This window comes from Saccopteryx leptura, chromosome 6, assembly GCF_036850995.1.
Source record: "Saccopteryx leptura isolate mSacLep1 chromosome 6, mSacLep1_pri_phased_curated, whole genome shotgun sequence".
Taxonomy (NCBI): domain Eukaryota; kingdom Metazoa; phylum Chordata; class Mammalia; order Chiroptera; family Emballonuridae; genus Saccopteryx; species Saccopteryx leptura.
In genome coordinates, this window is record NC_089508.1 from 67,161,143 (window position 1) to 67,182,060 (window position 20,918).

The 20,918-nt window shown below is 40.2% G+C and overlaps 1 protein-coding gene across 6 annotated transcripts in view; it reads left to right on the forward strand.

The window, feature by feature from the left end:
* Positions 1-20,918, forward strand: part of ATOSA (atos homolog A) — a 111,688-nt gene that overhangs the window by 83,233 nt on the left and 7,537 nt on the right. For 5 of the 6 annotated variants that reach the window (XM_066387970.1, XM_066387969.1, XM_066387968.1 and 2 more), the window contains 5 exons: positions 22-141; positions 2,914-2,993; positions 4,038-4,146; positions 12,125-12,283; positions 19,915-19,983. In XM_066387970.1, coding sequence (XP_066244067.1) covers positions 22-141; positions 2,914-2,993; positions 4,038-4,146; positions 12,125-12,283; positions 19,915-19,983 — 537 coding nt within the window. Of the gene's footprint in view, positions 1-21; positions 142-2,913; positions 2,994-4,037; positions 4,147-12,124; positions 12,284-19,914; positions 20,079-20,918 lie in introns of all 6 variants that reach the window. The other variant, XR_010751992.1, reaches the window with a different exon arrangement.

A 20,918-nucleotide genomic window follows, 5' to 3' on the forward strand; every position in this document is an offset into this window, starting at 1 on the left:
AAAATCTAATTCTTTTCCTAGCTGAGGACTATACCATTAAAACATTCAAATGTCTGGCGGAAACATAATTTTCATTCTTTGGACGGAACCTCAACCAGAGCCTTTCATCCTCGAACTGGATTGCCTCTTCTTTCAAGTCCTGTAAGTATTTTTCTCTGATCTCGTATTTAGAATTTGAAAATATCTAAAATGTTTGCAACCTGATCTGTGGTGGTGCAGTGGATAAAACATTGACCTGGAACACTGAGGTCACCGGTTTGAACCCCTGGGCTTGCCAGATCAGTGCACATATTGGAGTTGATGCTTCTTGCCTGCCTCTCTCTCTCTCCCTCTCCCTCCCTCCCTTCTTCCCCTGCCTCTCTCAAATGAATGAATAAAATTTAAAAATAATAAAATAAAATGTTTGTAAATCATTTATCAGTATCAGAAAATACTATGACTTCTGTTCGGTAGGGTGGACTGTGTTGATAAAGGAAGATCCCTTTCCTCCTTCCCAAACACAGAAATCCTGGATAAAACATAACACAACTTGTAAATATATAATACAGTATAAGAGCAAGAAGGGTAAACCTCTGACAGCTAACTTGGGCAAATTATGGCTTTCTAGGATATCTGAGCTTAAGATAGTGCTAGGATTTAATGCCCCTGCTTAGACAGGAGTCAAGGCTGGGATCTAGAAACCAAACTGTTCTTAAATGTAGAAATGGGTAAACTACCCTTATAAAAATGGGAAAGGAGGAAAAAAATCCACCTATTTACTTAAGGGTACAACAGGGAGGTGTATAGTGGGTAGGAAAAGAAGCCTTCAAAAGAATTTTTACTTAGACCTAAGCCACCCATGATAGGAATTCTGAATTTGCACTGAGGTTCAGAGCCATCTAGCTAAGAAATAACTATAAACTAAATTGCAAACTGTGAAATTCATTGAGTACAGGCAGAAGAAACGTGAGACTATCCCACATCTATTACCTGTGGTATGAAGGATTTATTTTCAGAATAAATAACTTGCTGAAGATGATCTCAGAGGAAGAACATTACAAAGCTCTTTTAAAGAATCAGCAGGAGTAAGAAGTAGGAGAGTTCACGTTTAGGCATTTTGTTATCAGAGCAACCTGAAAGAGAATAAAAAATAATTCTGTTAAAATGTTCCAAGATAGCCCTCACCAGTGGTACAGTGGATAGATTGTCGTCCAGGAGTGCTGACATTGCTTGTTTGATCCCCGGAACACTGACTCAAACCCAAGGTTGCTAGTTCAATCCCCAGTCAGGGCACGCATGAAAAACAATTAATAGATGCACAACTAAATAGAACAATGAGTCGCTACTTCTCTTTCTCCCTTTTCTCTCTGTCAAAAAAATGTTCCAAGTCCTGGCCGGTTGGCTCAGTGGTAGAGCGTCGGCCTGGCGTGCAGAAGTCCCGGGTTCGATTCCCGGCCAGGGCACATAGGAGAAGCGCCCATCTGCTTCTCCACCCCTCCCCCTTTCCTTTCTCTCTGTCTCTCTTCCCCTCCCGCAGCCAAGGCTCCATTGGAGCAAAGATGGCCCGGGCACTGGGGATGGCTCCTTGGCCTCTGCCCCAGGCGCTAGAGTGGCTCTGGTCGCAACAGAGCAACGCCCAGAGGGGCAGAGCATCGCCCCCTGGTGGGCAGAGCCTTGCCCCCTGGAGGGCGTGCCAGGTGGATCCCGGTCGGGCGCATGCAGGAGTCTGACTGTCTCTCCCCGTTTCCAGCCTCAGAAAAAAAAAAAAAAATGTTCCAAGATATAAATGAAGGTAGACAGGGAATTAAGATGAAAGAACATGAGGATTTATTTGAAAGAGTACTAAATGGAAATTCTAAATATGAATAATATAAAGTATGTATACGCGTGTAATACATATACATATACAGATGGATTAAACAGGGACTAAATTAGCTGAATAGAGATCCAGTGAATGGATTAGATATTAAAAAGCACTTAGAATAATACATAGAAGAGAGATGGTAAAATATGAAAGCCATGGAGGATAAAATGAGATGCTCAATATAATTCTAGTAGGAAATCTAAAAGGAGCACTAGGTGGAATAGGAAAATGCAGTATTAGAAGAAATTAATATAGAAACCTTTCCAGAATTGAAGAATGAGAGTTTACAATTGAAATTGCACATTAAGTGCTGACTGTAAAAAATAGCATGGTGTACTTGCACAACTCAAAAATACTGAGGTTGTTTAGACTTTAGTACCATCTGTTTTTTCTTAGTCACCAGTTAGACTAATCACTCAGATACTTAGACATACTTATATTAATTCTAGAAACATCGGTCTTCTAACTTGCATGTTGTATATGATTTTACCTTTAATTTACACTTGGGTCTTTCATTTTTAGGATATTTTGAGCTAGATAGTGGTTTGCCTCAAATGTAAAGTGGTATTCAGTGGTGCTTCAAACTCGAGTGTAGTGTTTTTTAAATCTGTCTCCTGTGAAGCCCCAGGGTTCATGGAAATGTGCATTGTGATGGGCAAAGGAGCAACACAGCTGGTTGGACCCCAGGCTCACATTGCCATTTAATTATTTTAAAGCTATAAATTTTTTATTTCTGCTCCCAAAATACAGAAGTATATAAAATAAAAACATGTTATTAATATATTGGGATTCCATATGAAATTTGGTTTTAGAAAACACTGGTTCTGCTTCTTATAAAAGCAACCAAAACCTAATAAAAGTGCTTTTATTAACCATGTTTTTTCTATAGTAGTTAATAAAATAAGAACATAAAAACCATATGTAATAAAGAGCATGATTTTAAGTAAGCTGTTACAGGAGAAGGTTTATTATTTTTAAGATACAATTAGCTTTCATTTTAAAAGTATTCTATCAATTCAAGAAAAAATTATAGTCTTTATTAATTTCACAAATGATTATTTTCACCTTAGGTTCCACAAAGAAAGACACAGTCAGGTTGCTTTGATCTGGATTCCTCATTAGTGCATCTGAAAGGCTTATCATCTAGAAGGTATTTATCTTAAAATTCATTTGTGTATATGAAATAGTATTACACAAAATTCTGACTTTGTACAATAAATTATATTGGTTCTAAAAATAAAAAGTTTAACAGGATCTTATTTTCCAATTGGTTATCATTTTCAGTGTGATTTCAAACACACAGTTATTAAGAATGACTTAGGGAGAAATTAATACTATACATGGTCATCATAATAAACTCAACATTGGTTTTAACACTTAAGTGGGTTTGTATATTTTTGGTCATTCACCTCTTTTTTGTTCTATATTCCTTTGTAAAAAAATCAGCATTTGGCCCTGGCCGGTTGGCTCAGCGGTAGAGCATCTGCCTGGCGTGCGGGGGACCCGGGTTCGATTCCCAGCCAGGGCACATAGGAGAAGCGCCCATTTGCTTCTCCACCCCCCACCTCCCCTTCTTCCTCTCTGTCTCTCTCTTCCCCTCCCGCAGCCAAGGCTCCATTGGAGCAAAGATGGCCCGGGCGCTGGGGATGGCTCCTTGGCCTCTGCCCCAGGCGCTAGAGTGGCTCTGGTCACGGCAGAGCAACGCCCTGGAGGGGCAGAGCATCGCCCCCTGGTGGGCGTGCCGGGTGGATCCCGGTCGGGCGCATGCGGGAGTCTGTCTGACTGTCTCTCCCCGTTTCCAGCTTCAGAAAAATACAAAAAAAAAAAAAAATTCAGCATTTTTTCCATATTGACATATAATACTGTCATTCTTAATTTACATAATTTTGCCTTTGTATTCTCATTTTTAACTGAAAACAAAGACCAATATAGGAGACTGCATTATTGTATATTTTCAGTAGATGCCACTGTTATGTTATAAATTCCACCATGAAACCTTCCAGGATACTACATTTTATTAAATCTAATCAGGAATGTTAAACTAGATATTTTATATCTGAAAATTTGGTTAGATTAATTTTTCATTATGGGAATTTAAGTAAAATTTATCAGATTATCTTAATTTATTGTAAATTAGAAAATATTGTGGTTAATGTGTCCATTTGCTGAATTTTTAAAATTTGTTTTGAATTAGTCCTCAGCCATGTTTAAACATTGAAGATGACCCAGAAATTCATGAAAAACCATTTCTGAGTTCTAGTGCTCCACCTATAACAAGTCTTAGTCTCCTAGGAAATTTTGAGGTAAGTTTTTTTGGTTTTTTGACACTATTTTAAGAATTGAAGTTTCTTAAGCTGGCTCCAGAATATAATTTATATCATTTGTTCATAAAAGGGAAATGAATAAATGGGTTGTATTTTTTCAAAGCCTGGAAATAACCTTCTTTTTCTTTTCACTTCCCTTTCTTTTTCATGAGAAGTGGAATTGGGAGAATCGTTAGCAGTGACACCTAAGAACTGGGTAGCTTGTAGGAGGAGACAGAGGACCTAGAGGAGATCAAGTTGGATCGAGGTTTCTGTTCCTCTAGCTGCAGAATAGACTTCACTTCCTTTTTATCTGATAAAATTGGCTCTGGGATCCAGGAAAGATAATGGTGTGCTGATAGTAGCTCCTTCACAATCAATGAGGTTGACTTTAAAAATCAAGTGGGGCCTGACCTATGGTTGTGCAGTGGATAAAGCATCGACCAGGAATGCTGAGGTCACTGGTTCAAAACCCCAGGCTTGCCTGGTCAAGGCGCATATGGGAGTTGATGCCTCCTGCTCCCCCTCTTCTCTCTCTCTCTTTTCCCACACGCACTCTTTCTTTCTCTAAGTAAAGTCTTGTACTATATTTGCAATTTCTTGTAGCTCTAAATCTGTTCTAAAATAGTAAGTTGGGTTTTTTTTTAATGAAATGGTTAAAGATCTCTGGTACGTGTGCTGCTTCATTTAATATGGATATTTCTACTTGGAGCCAAGTGTATTATTATGGGTTTACTTGTCATTAATTAGAAACAACCTTAAACATAAACCTGTTAATCACATTTTAAAAGTAATTTTAATTGGTGAATTTTTATTAAAAAAGTATTTTAATTTGTATTTTTAATTTAAAGAGCTTTCCCAGAGTTATAGTGGTTTGATATTTTAATATTGAGACTATCTTTCAAAGTTCCTTTAAATAAGGAAATATTTTATGGTAAGTTGATCTCTGTTCTTTGTTACTGTCAAGGTATCAGTTCAGAGGTAATGACCTCTCTATTCTTTTTTGTCATCAATTTAAAATTATGTAAGGCCATTGTGAAGATCAGATCCTCTGCAACCTTTGAATTTCAAGAACATCTATAAGGGGAAAAGAGAACTTTGATATATGAAAACATTAGGAAAGATGGTTAAAAGATTAGTACACTGGCCTGACTGGTGGTGGCGCAGAAGATAAAGTGTCGAGCTGGGTCACTGAGTTTCCAGGTTCAAAACCCTGAGGTTGCTGGCTTGAGTGCAAGGTCAGCTTGAGACCCCTGTCAAGGCATGTATGAGAAGCAATCAATGAACAACTAAAGTGCCACAACTACAAGTTGATGCTTCTCATCTACCTTCCTGTCTTTCCATCTCTCTCTCTCAAAAAAAAAAATTAGCACACTGTTCTTTTCACACAATTCTGTGCAGATGTGCATACATTTTCATGTGACTTAAAAAGAAAAACAGAAGTTCTGAGACTGTTCAACTTACAGGTCCTGTTTAATTTATAATGTATTACCACTAGATGCTTTCTCCAATAAATCACTGAAGATATTTATTCTACTTCATGCATTTGAGTCTCTATCGTAATTTTAAAAAGAGCAGAAGATAGACTTGAATTACTAAACTTACATATTTGTCTTTTTTGTGAAACAGGGCAAAGCCTTACCCTACAAAATCTGGGTGTTTTGACATTATTTGTGGGGCTTTAGTTGGAATGTACAAACACATTGACCCAGAATAACACTCAAGTAGAAATCTGATTTCTGAAGCTAGTTATTTTTTCTTGCTACCATTTAGAATTTTTTGATAAGGGATTAATATCCAAAATATATAAAGAACTCATATAACTCAATAGCAAAAGAAAATAAATTAGAATTTTTTACTCCAAAAACTTTGTTCATATCCATCCCAATCATCTGTCCTGTGAAACTCTTCAATTCAGTCCAGTACAATAGTACCATTAGAAATGGATTACTTTTTCCTACATGGGAGAATCCTAGTAATTTCTATCACTATAAAATAGCTTGCATTTTCTAAAAGTTTATGTAAGTAGAGTCATTCAGTATTTACTCTTTGGAGGCTAGTCAGGGGTTTCTTTAACTCACCATTAAAGTCATCCATGTTGTCCTGTGTATCAAGAATTCATTCTTTTTATTGCTGTTATATTGATATACCACAGTTTGTTTATTAATCACCTAATTCTGGACATTTGGATCATTTTAGTTTTAGGCTATAAAATCAAGCTGCTATGGCCCTGGCCGGTTGGCTCAGCGGTAGAGCGTCGGCCTGGCGTGCGGGGGAACCAGGTTCGATTCCCGGCCAGGGCACATAGGAGAAGCGCCCATCTGCTTCCCCACCCCCCCCTCCTTCCTCTCTGTCTCTTCCCCTCCCGCAGCCAAGGCTCCATTGGAGCAAAGATGGCCCGGGCGCTGGGGATGGCTCCTTGGCCTCTGCCCCAGGCGCTAGATGGCTCTGGTCGTGGCAGAGCGACGCCCCGGAGGGGCAGAGCATCGCCCCCTGGTGGGCAGAGCATCGCCCAGTGCCGGGTGGATCCCGGTCGGGCGCATGCGGGAGTCTGTCTGACTGTCTCTCCCCGTTTCCAGCTTCAGAAAAATACAAAAAAAAAATCAAGCTGCTATGAATATTCATGTTTTTGTGTAGGGATAAATTATTATTTTGCTTGGGTAACTACTTGGGAATGGACTGTGGTTAGTATTGTAGGTATATGTTCCAAAGTTGTGGTACCATTTTTAATTCCCAGCAGCAGTGTATGAGAGTTCTAGTTCCGCCTCCACCTCCTTGCCATAGTTTGCAATAGTCAGTCGTCTTTTTTTTTTTTTAATACCCAAGGCTGTGTTTAAATGAGTTACCGAAAGGACAAACTGTATATTCTACATTTGGGCTTCGTGAAATTCTCTTATATTCTTTTTTAATTAATTAATTAATTTTTTTTTTTTTTTTAAGAGAGAGAGGGACAGACAGGAAGGGAGAGAGATGGGAAGCATCAATTCTTTGTTACGGCACCTTAGTTGTTCATTGATTGCTTTCTCATATGCGACTTGACCAGGAGCGCTACAGCAGAGCGAGTGACCCCTTGCTCAAGCCAGCAACCTTAGGCTCAAGCCAGAAATCATGGGGTCATGTCTATGATCCCACACTTAAACCAGCGACCCGCACTCAACCTGATGAGCCCACACTCAAGCCAAATGAGTCTGCGCTTGTAGGAATATGCTATAAAAACATGCAGAGTTAGGGCCCTGGCCGGTTGGCTCAATGGTAGAGCGTCGGCCTGGCGTGCAGGAGTCCTGGGTTCGATTCCTGGCCAGGGCACACAGAAGAAGCACCCATCTGCTTTTCCACCCCTTCCCCTCTCCTTCTTCTCTGTCTCTCTCTTCTCCTCCCACAGCCAAGGCTCCATTGGAGCAAAGTTTGCCCGGGCACTGAGGATGGCTCTGTGGCCTCTGCCTCAGGCGCTAGAATGGCTCTGATTGCAGCAGAGCGACGCCCCAAGATGGGCAGAGTATCGCCCCCTGGTGGGCATGCCGGGTGGATCCCGATCGGGCACATGCAGGAGTCTGTCTGACTGCCTCCCCGTTTCCAACTTTGGAAACACACACACACACACACACACACACACACAAATATGCAGAGTTAGCCTGACCAGGCAATGGTGCAGTGGATAGAGCATCAGACTGGGCCACAGAGGATCCAGGTTTGAAACCCTGAGGGCACAGGCTCATCTGGCTTGAGTGCGGGGTCACTGGCTTGAGCATTGGATCATAGATATGACCCCATGGTCACTAGCTTGAGCCCAAAGGTTGCTGGCTTGAACAAGAGGTCACTGGCTCAACTGCAGCCCCCCCCCCCAAGTCAAGGCACATATGAGAAAGCAATCAATGAACAACTAAAGTGTCACAACAAAGACTTGATGCTTCTCATCTCTCTCCCTTCCTGTCTGTCCCTATCTGTCCCTTTCTCTGACTCTGTCTCTGTCACACACACACACAAAAACATGCAGAGTTAGAGACAGCAAGGTACCCTAGGGTGAAGGCTCTGAGCGGTTGAGAATCTAGGTCCTCTCTGACCTGTACTAGAAACAGTGCACTCTGGAAACAGCAAAACAACAGGATACGATTCAGTAACAGAAATGTTTAGACTCTCAGAACAGAGATTAAGAGTCAGCATGTTGTCTGACCTGTGATGGTGCAGTGGATAAAGCATCGACCTGGAAATGTTGAGGTCGCCGGTTCGAAACCCTGGGCTTGCCTGGTCAAGGCACATATGGGAGTTGATGCTTCTAGCTCCTCCCCCCTGTCTCTCTCTCCTCTCTCTCTCTCTCTCTCTTTCTCTCTCTCTCTCCCTCTCTCTCTCTCTCCTCTCTAAAGTGAATAAATAAAATTTAAAAAATTAAAAAAAACAAAAACAAAAAAACAGCATGTTCCTTGATCTTCACTCCCTGAAAACCTTTTCTGTCTGCTTCCTGGGTTATTTGTACTGGCTAATAAATATCTGAGTAAGGCTGGGGACAGGGCTTCATTCCTTCAGTCTGCTGACTGGGGCTGTTGTCTCCCCTTGGCTCCTCAGAGCTTATCATTTGGTCTCCAAGTAGTTCACTGTCGCCGTGACATGCACTCAAGCTGGTGACCTCGGGAATTTGAACCTGGGTCCTCGGCATTCCAGGTTGATGCTCTATCCACTGTACCACCACCTGGGTAGACTCCTTTTTTAAATTTTATTTTTCAGTTACAGTTTACATTTAACATTATTTTGTATTAGTTTCAGGTATATAGCATAGTGGTTAGACCCATGATGGCGAACCTTTTTATAAAAACTGCTCACTTTTGCAGTGCTGGTCAACCTGGTCCCTCCTGCCCACTAGTGGGCATTCCCGCTTTCATAGTGGGTGGTAGCGGAGCAACCAAAGTATAAATAAAAAGATAGATTTAACTATAGGACGTTGTTTTATAAAGATTTATTCTGCCAAACTTAGTGAAAATTCAACATAAAGTACTTGGTAAGTAATTATTATTATATGCTTTAACTTGCTGTAACTCTGCTTATAAATTTTATAAAGTTACTTCCCTACTTTATAAATCACCATTACTGTGGAACCAGTGGGTGGTTAGAAAATTTTACTACTGACAGAGATACAAAAGTGGGCGGTAGGTATAAAAAGGTTGACTACCCCTGATACAAACTTTAGAATTCACTTGTTTGTATCTATAAAAACAGCCTGCTGAATTTTGTTTGGATTGTATTGATAGAGCTCATCTTATGAATATTAAATCTTTTTTTTTTTTTTAGCTAGAGTGAAGGGGGGGGGACAGACAGGCAGAAAGGGAGAGAAATGAGAAGCATCAACTCATAGTTGTGGTGTCTTAGTTGTTCATTGATTGCTTTCTCATTTGTGCCTTGACCAGTGGGCTCTAACTGAGCCAGTGACCCTTTGTTCAAGCCAGTGACCATGGGGTTATGTCTATGATCCCATGCTCAAACTAGATGAGCCTGAGCACAAGCGGGTGACTTCGGGGTTTTGAACCTGGTCTATCAGCATCCCAACATTGAAGTTCTATCCACTGCACCACTGCCTGGTCAGGCTAATATTAAATCTTTTGACGCACAGTATAGCTCTACACTTATTTAGCTATTTTTTTATTTCTTTCATCAGTGTTTTGAACTTTTCAGCATGCAGATCTTAGACATATCATATGAGTGATTTTATATGTGTGTATCTATATATGTATATGTGTATACATGAATATATGTGTACATATACATATATAATCACCTTTCTCAACTTGTTTATTAATTAATTTTTAGATTTTTGGGAGATATTTTAGATAGATGTTTGTGTCATCTACAAATAGATAGAATTTTATTTTTTAGTTTATCTGTATTTTATTTTACTGCTTTGTACTAAGTAGGGCCTAGAATTCATGCTAGCATATTAATTTAAAGTCACAAAAGTCTAAATAAAGTCAGAAACTATTATGAGTCATTTGCCTTTTCCATAAGCTTTTTTGTGTGTGCTGTGCTCATCCTATTTTTTACATCTGTAGAATATTTTTCTTAAAGAAACATTTATTGAGTACCTACTATGTGTTGTACTATGTGTTAGGAAGACAAAGCTAAATGATAAAGTTTCTGCCTTAGAGAAGTTTACAGTCTACTGAAAAAGATGGATATGTCAATGATGTTTAGGCTCAAGTAATTAGCATTGTAATAGAACTTTCTTCAGTCCTCATACACCCACTCTCTACTAAGGGATTAGGGAAAGCTTTACTGAGGAACTGTCACTTGAGCTTGGCTACAAAAGATAAATGGGAATTTGCCAGGTAAATTAGTGTGGGTAGTAGCAAGGGATTCTAGACAGAGGGAACTACATATACAAAGCACAAGTATGTAGTTAAAGAGCATGGAGTTGTTGGAAAGCATCAACCGGAACTGGAGCATAAGTCTCTGCAGGTGGGGAGGGATGAGGCTAGAAAGGTACGGGGGACTTACATGCCATGCTGTGAAGATCTGACTTCATCCCACAGATATCAGAAACACAATTTTTAACCTGGCGAGTGTAAGACATTTAAGAAAAATGAAAAAAGACGACTTTGTCATTAATACAGAGGATATGCTGGAGATGGAAAGACTACTTAGAAAATGTTGCACTTGTTCAGAGGAGTGGTGATAAGGGTCTGAGTGAGGTTAGTTAGTGGTGGTAGGGGAGAGAGCTAAGCCCAAACACTGAGAGGGTGGATCACTAGGTTATGGATTGGATTGATTGCAGGGCAGGAGGGAGACAGAGAAGGTTGCTGCAAAATGGGTCTCCTGGTCTATCTGTTTGACCAGGGGACTTTTTCAGATTTCGAGTACACAGACTATTGGACTAATAAGGCCTTACAGAGTTCCTGTTCAAAGAATTACTGAATAAACAAATGCTATTCACATTTTATTATATATACATGTATATGTGTGTAGATATATACATATGGAAGAGTGCTTGTAAAAAATTTAATACATTTCTGATACCTGGAAAGATAAACACTGAATCGTTAAAATGGTTATCTCAACAGGTGAGCTTGGGAAGTACTATTTGTACCTCTAAGTTTTTCTAATTAAACAATAAAATTTATGTCACACACACCAACATTTTTTTTTCAGAAGCACTTATTTGTTGGTTAAATTTATAAGTGCTTGGCTTTCTCTATTGATGGGAATTTTTGTATATGATCTAATAACAAGTTTTCAAATGCTTCTTTGTAGCTAGCACCATGAATAGGCTCTGTGAGGGATAACAAAATTTATGATCGTGTACCTGCTCTGGTAGAGTATATTTTATTTACAGAAATAAGAATAGCATATTAAATGATTATTTGATAACTAATTAATAGTTATTGTTATTTAGTTAATAACTAAAAACATTAGGTTTTATGGTGAATGTCCAGGCTAGTTCAGCATGGGTTGGAATAGTGAGAGGAAGCCAAACTTTATAGAATGGTAGAAGATTTGGGGGGGGGGTTAATTTCAGGTCAAATGAACATCTGAAATGAGGGCTTGGCAGTGGCAACAACCACTGATATACTGCCAGAAGGCATAGTAATGTACCGTATTTCCCCATGTATAAGACACCTTTTTTCTGAAAAAGTTGGTGTCTAAAAACTGGTAGTGTCTTATACAGTGGTTGTGGAAGTGTGGCATTTCAAATGCCATAGATGGAACTGAAGACGAAGCAATACATGAAGACAGTGATTCAACATCAGACACAGATGAGGACAAGCTAATGGATGGGAGTTTGACAGTGATGGGGAGTTGTATGAATTTTATGATGAATAAAACTTGAGTTCAATAACTTTATGTAATTTTTTTTTCAAATTTCGGGCCCCAAAATTAAGGTGTCATCTTCTACATGGGAGTGTCTTATGCCTGGGGAAATACAATATTTCTTTAAATAGAAAATGAATTTGTTAACTGTTTAAATGTATGCCTTACAAATTGTCTTGTCTTCCAGGAATCTGTCTTGAACCATCGCTTCGACCCCCTCGGCACTGTGGACGGCTTCACTGCCGAGGTCGGGGCCAGTGGTGTTTTCTGCCCCACGCATTTGGTTCTCCCTGTTGAAGTGTCATTCTACAGTGTTTCAGATGATAATGCTCCCTCTCCTTACATGGCAAGTGTTTTTCAAGTTGTCTTTTTCTGCTAAAATCAACCAACTTAATGACAAATTTCTTTAAGTTTAAGGAGACTGAGGGCTGCTTTGATGCAGTGCTTGAAAATACAAAGTATTTCCTAAGAGAAAATTGAAGGCTGAATAGACTAAGATACCAAACAAAGTGTTACCTCACAACTTCTTTCTGAGCTAGCCCTAACTGTAGAAATCTTCTTTTGCATATGACAGTGGTGCTGAAAATTTACTTGTTTCTATGTGATTTGAAAAAATGATAAAAATTTGTTTAGTGACAGTATAATTCCATGTCTTGCTGAGTTCACACACATTCTCAAACACTTTCTGTGCAGTCTGCTCCCACAGGGTTGCCTTCACATGTGATCCTCATCTCAGTAGAGGTTAGGCAAAGATTTGGTTTTAACCTAAGGTTTTTGTAAGGCCCTTTTATCCACTTTCTCCTGTTTGATTTGTCTTTGGACCATCTTATTCTAATCCTAGGGTTCTTAAGAATGTTATTTTTGATTGCATACTGATGTTTTACTGGAGAGTAAGGTAGCTAATGGGAATTAGCAGTTTTGAGCCTTACAATCCTATGATTTCATCTCTCCCATTTTTATTCCAGTGGACTGAGGATAAAATATATCTTCAATGCAAAAATGATACTCATTATCGGTCCAGTTTGCTCAAGGAAGCCTTCCAGGCATCCCCAAACTACGGCCCGTGGGCCGCATGTGGCCCCCTGAAACCATTTATATAGCTCCCGCCGCGCTTCCGGAAAGGGGCACCTCTTTCACTGGTGGTCAGTGAGAAGAGCACTGTATGTTGGCCCCCCAACGGTCTGAGGGACAGTGAACTGGCCCCCTGTATAAAAAGTTTGGGGACCCCTGCGGCACCATTCTCTGGTGGTGAAAATTTTATCAAGATCCTGGTCAGCGTTTCATACTTTAGTAGTAAAAACATAGAGGTGTCAGCTCATTTATCCAAAACTTTTTTCTTATTAATATTTACACTTGTGGGTCATAATCATAATGATGATGATGCCCAACATTGGTTATTATGAAAAATGAGGCCTACTCCTTTACAAACATGCCCGTTATCACATACGCCATCTGTTATTCATATAAATTTCTATTTACCATAGAAAGAGGCATCTACTTTTCCAGTATAATTTTGAGAAAAATAACTAATTTTGGATAATTAATATAATGGAAAGTACCATTGAGATAAGTTCAATATCAGGATAAAAATGTTACCATACTAGAATGCTTACAATGTTAGACTATAACTGTGAAGTTTCCCTTTTGCTTTAACAGAACGTCAAGAAGTCTTATCAGTTTCACATATTCTACTTGCACACAGTGATAGAGAACTAGAAGATAAGGTCTAAAATACTGTAATCTGTCTATAGTGTACAGAGCGCAGAGATATGATAAAAGTGAATTTGCTGAAAATCAGCTCAAATAAATATCTTTGAGTGAAATTCATGAGCAAGAGGTCATTTGAACTGTGCTTTAAAAAACCAAAATAGCATTAATCCTTGACCTTGGATGATGTCTAGAAAGTGAAGGATTAGGAGATAAAGGATTTTGTCACTTTGCCAGAAGGCACACATAAGTGCTTATAGATTTTGAATAGATACTAGAAAAAGTTTTAAACAGATTTAGTCTATTCTTACAGAATCTCTGATTTACATTTTTCTGATAACGTTCTTCAGTAAACTTTCCATTATGTAATTTTTTTTGTTAGTTTACTTGTTAGAAATGGGTTTCCTTTACAAATGATGCAGTCTAAATTTATACCACAAATCTCTCCTACTGTAAATTAATAAAATTATTCTTGTTCTTCAGGGAATCTTATTTATATATTGGTAATTCCATCTGTTTTCAAAGTACTGATCATGTTTTGATAAGATAATACATATCACAGAGCAGCAGAGGTGAGACATGGAACTCCTGTTTGTTACTTGTAAGCCAGTATCTACGGCCACCATCAGAGCCATCTGGCCAGTGCAAGTTCACATTTGATTCGAACAGATGGTAATGAAACAACAGAGCCAAGAACTGGTGGGCCATTAGCTTTAATCCTAGCTTGCACCCGGTGAGCAAGAAATACCCACAGTGAGAAAACACTTCCCTTTCCATTCAGGGCTCCCAAAGCCACTGACTTATCCGAGTTTCCTAGAATCAAAGGTTTCTAGCTCTCCAGCCTTATTTACGTCTGTTCCCCATCTCCTCCTCTCTGCACAAACTGGCTTCTCCTTCAGCCCTCCACCATCTTGGCTGCTACTCCTCTCCTCCACGTGGCCTTTCTCTGCTCTCCTCTCTAATGCTAATCTCTGGAACCGAGAGAGCAAGTTCGGGTCTGCCCCATTTTATAGTATAGAAATCAAAACCATTAATCCAATATACAAACAAGGACGTCTCTGATACAAAGTCACTTAGGGTGGGAAAGACTGTCTTAAAACTAAGCCTTAGGGCCCTGGCCGGTTAGCTCAGTGGTAAAGCGTCGGCCTGGCGTGCAGAAGTCCCGGGTTCGATTCCTGGCCAGGGCACACAGGAGAAGCGCCCATCTGCTTCTCCACCCCTCCCCCTCTCCTTCCTCTCTCTCTCTCTCTTCCCCTCCCACAGCCGAGGCTCCACTGGAGCAAGGATGGCCCGGGCGCTGAGGATGGCTCCTCGGCCTCTGCCCCAGGCGCTAGAGTGGCTCTGGTCGCAACAGAGCGACGCCCGGAGGGGCAGAGTATCGCCCCCTGGTACATGCGGGAGTCTGTCTGACTGTCTCTCCCCGTTTCCGGCTTCAGAAAAATACAGAAGAAAAAAACAAAAAAGAAAAACCTAAGCCTTAGGGCAGGGATCCCCAAACTTTTTACACAGGGGGCCAGTTCACTGACCCTCAGACCGTTGGAGGGCCAGACTATAAAAAAAACTATGAACAAATCCCTATGCACACTACATATATCATATTTTAAAGTAAAAAAACAAAACGGGAACAAATACAATATTTAAAATAAAGAACAAGTAAATTTAAATCAACAAACTGACCAGTATTTCAATGGAAACTATGGGCCTGCTTTTGGCTAATGAGATGGTCAATGTCCAGTTCCATATTTGTCACTGCTAGCTGTAACAAGTGATATGATGCACTTCCGGAGCCGTGACGTGTGTATGCCGCATCACTGGAAGTAGTACTGTATGCGAGCGACGCCGCCACATACAGAACTCCAGGAGCATCCGCATCCTGTGCTCCTCTCACTGAGCACCAATCAAAGAGGTGCCCCTTCCAGAAGTGCGGTGGGGGCCAGATAAATGGCCTCAGGGGGCTGCAGTTTGGGGACCCCTGCCTTAGGGTATAACAATCCTGCCTGCTTACAGCGTGTCCCCCACACCCAGTGCAAACTATAAGCAAGCAAACCTATATATATATCATATTTACAAACTTATTTGACCAACATTACTCTAATAAATAACCTTGGAACCTCTCATTACAAATTACACAAATGACTCACAAAGGCAAAATTTTAGCACAGAAAATTCTGTCTTTGTGGTGTAGAAATGGTATGGGACTTTTTATTAAATAATTCCTTAAACATTAACTCAAAGTCTGTAATCTCTCTCTCCAGTGGGTGTCAGTGGTAAGAATATTGTTCAAGTGTTGTATAATATGACAAATTTTCACAGTTTAGAAACTGTTAATGGTGAAACCAAGCAAAAAGGTCTAAAAAGCAGGTGTGACAGTAGCAAATTCATGGTATAACTTGCATTATCATAATATTAACAGGGCCATATATTATTTCTTCTCTTTGTAAGTAACCAGATTAAGGTAAATTTATGTTTTACTTAGCTTTGTGTATTCTCTATTTCACAATAATTTGAATATAAGTTTTTCTGTGAGATTTGACCCAATTTAGTTTATCTTTTCTATTCCATGCTAAAATGCCAGAAGTATAGTAATATTTTCTACCATAAAATATTGATGCACTGACCTATTAAAATAATAATAATAGTAATCCAAATTAATTCCTCAATTCCTTTCTAATTTCTACTTTGCCCATGCCATACTGATCTTCCATTGCTTAGAAATTGTAAAATGTTGCCTTAAACTTTAAGGTTGGTTTTTTTTGTTTGTTTGTTTTTGTTGGGGTTTTTTTTGTATTTTTCTGAAGTTGGAAACGGGTAGGCAGTCAGACAGACTCCCTCATGCACCCGACCGGGATCCACCCGGCACGCCCACCAGGGGGCGATGCTCTGCCCATCCGGGGTGTCGCTCTGTTGCAACCAGAGCCATTCTAGCGCCTGAGGCAGAGGCCATGGAGCCATCCTCAGTGCCCGGGCCATCTTTGCTCCAATGGAGCCTTGGCTGCGGGAAGGGAAGAGAGAGAGAGAGAGAGAAAGGAGAGGGGGAGGGGTGGAAAAGCAGATGGGCGCTTCTCCTGTGTGCCCCGGCTGGGAATCGAACCCGGGATTCCCGCACGCCAGGCTGACGCTCTACCACTGAGCTAACCGGCCAGGGAGGTTGTTGGTTTTTTTTAAATCTACATTCTTTCTTTATAAATTCATTTAGTTACTATTATCATGTTCTGAAAACTATTATAATTGTATATATTAAAGGAAATAAATACAGGCTTGATAGTAGTTTTTGCCTCACCACTTTTTCTTTATATATTTAGGGGAGGGTAAACAGTAATGTATTGCCTCTAGCCATGTGATTATTAAAGGTAGCTATTATTTATATATTTTTTACTTTTTCTTTCTGGAACAAGGAAGAAGAGGGGCAGTATATACCATACCATTTTTTTATAGAGAGAGTTCTAAGAGGGAAAGTGTTTAAAGCTTCATTGCTCTTTTGGATTTGGAATGCAGTTTGTTGATACACTATTTTCATAAATGACCATACGATAAGTCATATTAGTCAAGATATAATCATACACTGCTCACAAAAATTAGGGGATCAGGTAATGTGCAGATACCCCAGTACTTACAATTTTTTGTACAGTGCATTTTCACCAATGAAATAGAAGTTGGTTTTGCATCTCATTTGCATAATTGAACAACTTTCTTTGACTTGTCATTGCTTTTCTGATGGTCTTGTTTAATTAAAAAAAAATCAAATACTGCTTTTTTTTATCACTTCATGTTCATTTTGAAATATCCCCTAATTTTTCTTTTTCATTTTTTTTTAAAATTTGTATTTATTTATTTTTTACAGAGACAGAGAGAGAGTCAGAGAGAGGGATAGATAGGGACAGAGAGAGATGAGAAGCATCAATCATTAGTTTTTCATTGCGCATTGCAACACCTTAGTTGTTCATTGATGGCTCTCTCATACGTGCCTTGACCGGGCCTTCAGCAGACCGAGTAACCCCTTGCTGGAGCCAGCGACCTTGGGTTCAAGCTGGTGGGCTTTTCCTCAAACCAGATGAGCCCACGCTCAAGCTGGCGACCTCTGGGTCTCGAACCTGGGTCCTCTGCATCCCAGTCCGACGCTCTATCCACTGCGCCACCGCCTGGTCAGGCAAAATATCCCCTAATTTTTCTGAGCAGTATATTTTTCAGTGCTATTTTCATGAACATTTCCCAATATTAACATACTAATTTAACAGTATGATGTCAAGTGCTGTTCACTTGGAGTTTGGGATATTTTCATATTAGAGTCTTTTTTTTTTTTTCCTTTTTACCTCCGTCCACTCCTTTATACCCACCTCTGCCCTGGCCTGTCTTTCAAACACACAGATATTGTCTGATAGGATACTCCTGTTTTATATTTACTTTTCCATAAGGTTGGCATGTTTTTGCATGCACAACATAAAATGATGGAGTATGAAATATAGAGTATGCAATTATTCTAATTACTCAAAACTATTAGCGCAGTTAAAACAAATGAATCAGCATTCTTTTCTTTTTTATTTTTTCCCCCGAAGTGAGAAGTGGTAGGTGGCAGATAGACAGACTCCTGCATGTGCCCAACTGTGATCCACCTGGCATGCCCACCAGGGGACAATGTTCCGTCCCTGGGGTGTTGCTCTGCTGCAACCAGAGCCATTCTAGCGCCTAAGGCAGAGGCCATGGAGCCATCCTCAGTGCTCGGGCCAACTTTGCTCCAATGGAGCCTTGGCTGCAGAAGGGGAAGAGAGAGACAAAGAGAAAGGAGAGGGGGAGGGGTGGAGAAACAAATGGGCGCTTCTCCTGTGTGCCCTGGCTGGGAATCAAACCCGGGACTTCCACGTGCCAGGCCTACACTCTACCGCTGAGCCAACCAGCCAGGGCCCCCCCCCCCCCTAACTGATTTTAGTGAGAGAGAAAGGAACATTGATATGTTTCTTATGTGCTCCAACTGGGAATCGAACTGTAACCCCTGTGCTTCAGGGTCGATGCTTTCCCGCCAAGGCAGCATTCTTTTCTTTTCTTTCTTTTTTTTTTTTTCATTTTTCTGAAGCTGGAAACAGGGAGAGACAGTCAGACAGACTCCCGCATGCGCCCGACTGGGATCCACCTGGCACGCCCACCATGGGGCGACGCTCTGCCCACCAGGGGGGCGATGCTCTGCCCATCCTGGGCGTCGCCATGTTGCGACCAGAGCCACTCTAGCGCCTGGGGCAGAGGCCACAGAGCCATCCCCAGCGCCCGGGCCATCTTTGCTCCAATGGAGCCTTGGCTGCGGGAGGGGAAGAGAGAGACAGAGAGGAAAGCGCGGCGGAGGGGTGGAGAAGCAAATGGGCGCTTCTCCTGTGTGCCCTGGCCGGGAATCGAATCCGGGTCCTCCGCACGCTAGGCTGATGCTCTACCGCTGAGCCAACCGGCCAGGGCAGCATTCTTTTCTTAAAGCTATTCGAGCATTAAGTATCACAGTCACCACCTGTCATCTTTTGGTCATCCTGGTTATCTAGAAATTTTCACACTTTCAAAGCTTCCCTTGTTTTAATTTATACTTCTTTCCCAATTTTGGACTGTTGCAATGATTAGAACATTTTTCTCAGAGAAACAATGTTATATAGTACAGCCATGACCTCTCAAATTTTAATGCATGTATGATATCATCTGGGAAATCTTAAAGTGAAGATTTGATTTGGTAAGTCTGGAAAGAAGCCAGAAATTCTGCATTTCTAAAAAGTTCACAGATGATATTGATGACACTAGTCTGTCTCTAACCCATATGACCGAAGAATTGACTTCATTTTTAGCCAAGACTTAGATCCTTCCACCTGCCTGACGTTTCATATGTCTAAAGACCAATAAATTATCTTGCTTCTTCATTTGCCTCCACCCACATGATACAAGGGAATAATTCTATCATCTCCCTTTATCCTTTTTAGTTAAGGACCTTCTTCTATATCTTAGACATGTCATGCAGTGTGGTGTTATATAATTGATATTTATTTGATATATTTGTTATTTTTTATATATTTGCTATTATATATTATTTATTGCAACATCTCCAGGTAGAACAGTAAATTGTTTTCATACCAGTGGGACCTCACTATTTCATACTCATAGATTGTATCTCTGTTAATGCAATGTTAATGTTTTTTTATACAAATAGAATTCAGAGACTTTAGTAATTAAATGATTTATTATTATTTTAGTCTTTTATATACATATGCATCAATTTGTACTCAATTTGTCTTCTTTTATTTCAAGGGTGTGATTACTTTAGAGTCCCTTGGTAAAAGGGGTTATCGAGTACCTCCTTCAGGAACAATACAAGTGGTATGTGTTTTCTAGCCTACAATTGCAATAATCATTCTCTCACACACATATAGAACTTAGCCCTTTCTCCTGCTACTGCTGCTGCGACAGCTCTGGTAAGTAACAGTGCGGCTGCAGCTTTGTTTGGAGTTTCCCTGCTCTGCCCCAGGAATGACCATTTGGGGACCTTCAAAAAAGTAAAGCATTAATAAGCTAATCAAGGTGAATTCATTAGAAAAATAGTATATGACAGTTTACATAACTTAAATAGAAGCTATTTTCTATTTATAATTAGAACCTAGCCTTTCCTATGCCTTCTATTTAAAATAGTAAGCCAGATTGAGATCAACCTATTCAAAAGGAGAACCCAAATATTAGTATTTCCTTGGCAGGAAAACTTGGGAAACAAAATTCTATTATCCTTAGGTTAATAATTTCTACATTGATCTAATGAGGTGGTTATACACAATGTAGTGTGACAGATAACAAGGCAGAGAAAGCATGCTTCCTTTTGGTCTAGGTGTTGATCTTGTTTGGATTCAAACTGAGATCTCTTCTAGCCCAGTGCAGTCCTTCATCGTCCTTGGTCTATGGTTCTCAGAAGAGTTATTTGATATCAAGGCCACTTTGCCACTGAGTTCATCCCTAGGTCAGATCCAGGATCATCTTGAAAGCCCAGAAGTCTTATCTATTCCAGAGTTGGCTCTTGCAGACTAAAAAGAGTCTCACAGATATTTGTCAATTATACCTAAATAAAGCTGAAATTAAAAATAAAATAAAATAAGGAAGGTCTAGTGAGTCCCTCACACTTAGGATCTGGTATAATTCAACAAGCTTTTTATTATTTATTTAGGTGAGAGGAGGAGAGATAGTGAGGCAGACTTTTGCATGCACCCCAACCCACCTGGAAACCCTATCTGGGCCTGATGCTGGAGTACTGAGCTATTTTTAGTACC